At 25.7% G+C, this 6,681-nt stretch overlaps 2 protein-coding genes across 2 annotated transcripts; one reads left to right on the forward strand and one right to left on the reverse strand.

Moving 5' to 3' along the window:
• Positions 1 to 671: 671 nt before the first annotated feature.
• On the reverse strand, positions 672 to 4,007 carry ENU1_059780 (phospholipid-transporting P-type ATPase, putative; the record flags this gene model as incomplete). Its single annotated transcript, XM_008858118.1, has 1 exon — positions 672 to 4,007. The coding sequence occupies one exon, from the start codon at positions 4,005 to 4,007 to the stop codon at positions 672 to 674; it is 3,336 nt and encodes a 1,111-aa protein (XP_008856340.1).
• A 910-nt stretch (positions 4,008 to 4,917) lies between these two features.
• On the forward strand, positions 4,918 to 5,454 carry ENU1_059790 (RNA recognition motif domain containing protein; the record flags this gene model as incomplete). The annotated part of the gene is made up of 1 exon (XM_008858119.1): positions 4,918 to 5,454. One exon carries the CDS (start codon positions 4,918 to 4,920, stop codon positions 5,452 to 5,454), a length of 537 nt encoding a protein of 178 aa, XP_008856341.1.
• Between the last annotated feature and the right edge of the window lie 1,227 nt (positions 5,455 to 6,681).

Genomic DNA, 6,681 nt, shown 5'->3' on the forward strand with positions numbered 1-6,681 from the left:
TTTTTAAATTATGTTGTATTTACGTTCATCTAATTTATCATTTGTTGTTGATAAAGTATCATTGAATGAAAATGATAATAACCAATCAAATCATTTACATAACAAAACACAATAAACATGAACAAATAACACTAACACCAATACAACTTATAATGAAAAGATGTAATGGATGGTATTAATGACATTTGATTTAGTACAAATTAGGAATATATTTCTTTGTCATACAGAATTTGTCGACATTTCCACTTCTATAAAAGTATATTCATATTAATGAGTCTAAAATAATTAAATTCAAAACTGTATGATTGAAAAACAGTGTATAATACAAGAAATCATAGCAAAATCGAAATGAAGTAATTATATAATGGTTATAATGAATTGAAAGTTATTTGAGTAATGAAAAAGAATATACACAACATACAAATAACATCTAAGAAGAAAGAAATAAAGAAAAAAATTAGAGAAAGTATAATAGTTAAATATCATAAGAATATCTTCATTACTTACACATATTATTTAACACTCACTCCTTTCCACTTTCCATATTATAAAATTGAACAAAGTCAGATTCAAGTCTCTATTTTTGAAATAAATGTGTTATTTTAAAATGAAAATAAGAAAAGAAAATAAGAACATCAAATGAATAAGTTAAAAGAAGGGAAAATTATACATTAGTATTTTGTTAATTCAAGTTCATTTTGATGGTCAAGGTCAAAGGAATCTGATTCAGAGTCAGAAAAGTCAAGATAATCGTGTTGGTTTTGAGGAAGATGCCATGATGTTTGAAAGAAAAGGTCACGTTCATGAATGGACTTTATTGTATTATAAGTCTTAGACATATTTTTATAAGATAATTCTTCAGCAATATGATTAGGTGAAGGAATAAATTTTCTTTTAAGATGTCTCCAAAGAAAATCTTTTGAGAATAAAATTAAAGGAATAAGTAATACTAAAGCATAGAAAACATGTGTTTGAAGCATTTGGATAAAAACTCTATACCAAACCCAATTGTCAAAAAATGGAAATTCTTGTTGAAGTAATAATAATCCAATAAATAAAATAATAGAAAAGCCTAAACCAATAAAATTAAGAACAGTATAACGTTTTGTAATAAAAAATACTTTTAAAGTAACAACAATAAAGATAGATACAAAAATAGTAAAAGTAAATCCATCATAATTAACAACTTTACCATCAATCAATATTGATTCATTATACATTACTACATAAGATATAAAAAATATAGTAATTGATGATAAAATTCCATTAAGTAACCACCAACAAAATGAAATAGATGAAATATAATCTTTATTTTTATATAATTTTGGATATTTATATATTATATATGGTGGAATATCTCTATCAAAAATTGAAAATATTAATATTGGTAATGATGTAAATAAACTATTATATTCTATTTTAACACTTTTTGGAATTATTGGTATTCTTGAATTTCCACAAAACATATTATATATAAATTCACACATTAGAAGAATAACATTTTTATATATTGAATAAAATAATGTAATTCCTATTTGTCTATAACAATATCTTCCATGAACTAATATTAATTTAACTAAAAATCTAAATTCTGCTATTGAATAATCCGCTATTTTACTTGCTTCACTTTCTTCTTCTTTGTCTTTTATTATTCCAACTCCAATATTTGCTTTATTAATCATATCTATATCATTTATTGAATCTCCAACAGCTAATACACTGTTATTTTCTCCTTCTTGAATTATTTTGACTATTTCTCCTTTTTGTTTTCTTGTACATTCACAAAATATAGCATTTTCACTATATTCTATTATTTTTTGAATCTTCTTTTTATTCTTTTCTTTTAAACAATATTCTATTGATTCTCCATCAATAATCAAATTATTTCCTCTTTCTTTTTTATTTCTTTTTCTTATTTGATACTCTTTTTCTATTTGTTTTTCACTTTCTTCTTCATTTCTTATTTTAATATTAGTTGTTATTCTTTCTTTATTGATTATTCCACTAGATTTCCCAACATTTATTGCTCTTTCTCTTTTATCTCCTGTAACCATCCATACTTTAATTCCTGCTTCTTGAAATTTTTTAATACTTTCTTTTACTCCTTTCTCTAATTCTTCTTCAACACAAGTAACTCCAATTAACATTAAATCTTTTTCTATTTCTTCCTCTTTTTCTCCTTTTTCTACCCATTCAATATATTCTTCTACTTTCATCTTTTTCATTCCTATAATCATCGTTAAATATCCTTCTTCATTAAATTCTTCATTTTGTTTTAATATCTTCCCATTAATGGCTTTCATTTTAAGTCGTTCACTCATACTTTTTTCTCTTCCTTTACAATATAGACTAACCTCTTTCCCATCATACACTATTACACTTTTCTTCCCTTCTTCTCCTTCATATCTCTTTAATATTCTATACCCTATTTGTTTCTCTTTAATGTTAATTGAAATACTTTCTTCACTACTTTCAATTAGTTCAAATCCACATTCTTTACTTCCTGCAACTATGGCTAACTCTTCTTTTGTTTCACTAAAATATTCAATTTCTTCCTCATCTTGTTTAACTTCTACTGTTTGACATATTATTAATGCTTTAAAAAATTCTTCTATAATTTTTCCTTGTTTTCCTTTTCTTTGATAATCTTCTATAATTTCTTTTGTGTCTATTTCTACTATATTAATTTCTTCTTCTTTTCTTTCTTTTCTGTCTATTAATCTCTTTTCTTCTTCATTTCTTTCATTTCTTTCTATTAATCCAAGTTCTTCTTCTTCACTTTCTTCATATTCTTTTTTCCCATATATTTTTCCTCCTATTGAACATTTTGTAAATACAAAATATTTACTTGTTAATGTCCCTGTTTTATCCGTTAGAATATGACTTACTCTTCCAAGTTCTTCATTTAATCCTGAATTTTTCCCTTTTACTTTTCCTTTCTTGTTTTTCATATCTTCGTCCATTTCAATATTTCTTTTTTGAAGACTTCTTGCTATTTCTATTGTAACAATCACTGATATTGGAATAATACTACTATATTCATAGATTCTTTCTAAAAGTATTCTCCATCTTGTTTTTGTTGCATAATTAATATACCATCCTCCTTTTTCTTCACCCCATCTTTTATATAACTCACTTGAAATAATTCCCATAATAAGAAAAATGATTATCATTATCATTATATAATATTCTTTCATATTATCAATATAACTTCGTTTCTTTCTTCTTTTTTCTTTCCTCATCACAGATTTTGTTTCTTTCCCAATATAACATGCTAAAACAATAATCCTTCCTTCACTTCTTATAATACTACCTTTCCTTATAAAGTTTTTTATTCCAACTTTTTCTTCTTCTTTTCCTATATGAACTTTCCCTTCAAATTCTTCTTCTTTTTCATTCGGTTCTTCAATATAAAAACTCATTTCTTCTTTTCTCATTTCTTCTTCTGTCATTCTTTGTATTATTTTAATCCCTTCTTTCTTTTCTAATTCATTTCTTCCATTACTTTCTGTTGTTTCAATACTTGCTTTCCCTTGAAGAATAATACAATCACATGGTACTGTTTCATTCTCATCTAATTCAATCATATCCCCTTCTTTAATGTCTTTGATTCTTATTCTTCTTCGACTTTCTCCTTTTATTATTACCACTTTTTCTTTAGTTTCTTCTTCTTCCTTTTTAATTCTTCCATATTCTTCAATCCATTCTTTTATACATGTCACTGTAATTAAAACAATGAGTGGTGCAAGTGTTGTTCCTTCTTTCTCTTTGTCTATTACTCCTTCAATAATACTAATAAGTAAAAAGTAAATAAAACTAATTCTTGTTGTTTCTTCAATACAAATCTTTATAATTATCCCTATTTTCCCATATCCTCTACTTGGTACATAATTCTTTTTAACATGTTGTTTTGTGCTTTGTTCCATATTGACATAAATTGACCGTGTGAGTCTTTTCTTCTCTTCTTTCTCCTCTTCCCATTTTGTCATTTCAATCTCCTTCTCCATCCCTCTATCTTTGTTTATCTTTGTCTCTATCTTTTTTTCTTTTTTTTTTCTCATTTTCTGAACTGTTTCTCTTCATCTCTTATTCTACTTGATTATCTAAACTTGATTCACTCCCATTTTCAACTACCCTAATTCGGCTATTTTTTACAATACCTCTGTGAATTATTTCATTAATCTCGCTCCAGTTCATGGTTTTTCAACTCTTTCACATTCAACAATATCCGAAATGAATCAAATCTACTTTACTCATGACTCTAACTTCTCTTTGATGAAAATGGAATGTGGTAGTCAGTGACATATTAATAACAATGATGAGTTATGTAGAAATGACATTCATTCGTGACATTGCAATAAGTCATCTAAAATAGTCATTTCAAAGACAATACACTATAACAATCAAATTAATTGATGTGATAATTCCTTCATACTAAAGTTCTTATTTGTATATTCTTTCATTAACTTCTAATGATTGAGTGACAATATTAATTATTACTTTTATATTACTCTCCTTTTTATTTCTTATTGAAACGTTTCATCCCATATTCTTTTTGTGTCTATTTTTTTATCTATTTAATGGTCAATTCTTATTCATTTTATGCAACTGTGAATTCTGTAGTCTTCTTATCAGTCTTCACACACCAAAACCTATTTTATTCACTCACTTTTCATACCAGTCACATCAAGAACAATCCTTGGTTGTGATAAATCACTTCGGATTTTTTTTTGTTATTGTATTTGTGTTTAAAGTGATGTAAAAATAAATAGAGGAAAGAAGAGGGAAAAACGCGATGATACAGGGATAAATGATGAGAAGAAATAGAAATAAAGAAATAGTAAGATTATAAAAAGATTATAATAAGTAAAAAAAGAAGAAAAAAAAGCAGAAAAAAGGAAGAAGAAGAAAAGAAACATGGAACAACGACTAAAATTTGTAGGAACGGATGTTAATGGGAATAACCCAAATGCAATGACTATGGATGATACATCCACAGAAAAAGCACCCAAAATAAATGCACCAAAAACTGTTGCGAAATATAATGGAAGATACCCACAACCAACGGAAGAACAACGAGAGCGTGATAACCGATCAGTTTGTGTTACTAATCTTGATCCAAATGCCACTAAAGAACAACTTCAACAACTTTTTTCCACTGTTGGGAATGTTCTTTTAGTTACACTTCCATTAACAAAAAGTGGAGTGTCTAAACGATATGCGTATATTGAATTAGATTCAGTTGAAGCACGAGAACGAGCTGTTACTAATTTAAATGGTACGAAATTAGGGGAGAATGAAATTAGTGTTGCAGTTAAACGTACTAACATCAAGGATTATAACAAAAGAAATGATCCAACCACTAAATTAATTAAAACATTCATAACAGTTTTACGTGGAACACGAGGTATGAGAGGAGGGTATAGAGGAAATAATCGAGGGAATTTAAGATAAGACTAAAGCTGAAAAGAAAATAATTGAAAAGAAAATAAAGAAAAGCAAATCAAACGCTGTGTTTATTTCATTTTGTATTTATTTGTTGTTTTATTTTGTTAATATTTAATCATTGTCATTGACTTATTTTTTAATATAAAAGCAGAATGATTTTGTATGAATCTGTTTATTTAACACTTATTTATTACGTATATTACTTTCTTTTTTCTTTGTTTATCTATTTCTTTTTTGTTTCTTTTATCTATTGTCTTAATTAATCATTTATTACATGCAACATCCTTTGATTAATTCTAAAAAAATAAAGGGTTAAAAAATTTTGAATATTCACATGATTCTATTTAGCAACTGAATAGACATTATTATAATCATCATTAAACACTTTCTTTTTTATTTTTTGTTTCCTTCTTTATTTCTTTCAACAACTCAATAGTAAATATTATTATGACTCATTACTAAATCATTCTTCATCACTATTTCATAATCAAATTATTTGTTTATTTATGACTTGGGTTAAAATTTTGTATGCTTTATTTGTGTTTATATAATCAACAATATTCAGTCATCCTATTGATGAAATACATTAAATATGATATTTGAGGCATCACAGTATTAGACTTCTTCATTTGGTTATTATTCTACTAATTTAAGAAGAGGAGATTCTCTTTCATTGTTTATTCACTTTGGACAATGAATCGTATTTAAGTTTGAAATACTAAGAATAGCGTTGTTATTTTGATGGAATAAGATTATGAATAAAATAATGAAATGAGAATGAATGAAATGTTCATTATTTTGAGTAATATTCGATTAAGTATAGCAGGAAAGTGCAGAAATAACAATAAACGAAATAGTAAACAACCAACTATTTAAATTTTGGCTACGAATAACTCTATTGAGCGTTGTTTATAATAATCAACATGATGATATTTTTATAAATTAGATGTTGTACATATCAAAAGCAGAATGAGAACATGTTAATGTTAATAAACAAATTATTGGTGTTGTAGAAACAATACAATGATGCAGATAATTAACAATGAATATAATTTTATAATGACAATGATTTGAATTATGAATAGAAATTTATTCTTCATTTCATAACAACTTATGCTTTAAGATTTTTATTGTTATTGTTATGATTTGATATTTATTCCGTTTTATTGTTTTATTGTGTGAATATTGGATATTCAGTGAGTGTTAATTTAATATTTCATTTCATTCTATTTA

The sequence above is a fragment of the Entamoeba nuttalli genome, assembly GCF_000257125.1.
Source record: "Entamoeba nuttalli P19 unplaced genomic scaffold asmbl_3225, whole genome shotgun sequence".
NCBI classification, from domain to species: domain Eukaryota; phylum Evosea; order Mastigamoebida; family Endamoebidae; genus Entamoeba; species Entamoeba nuttalli.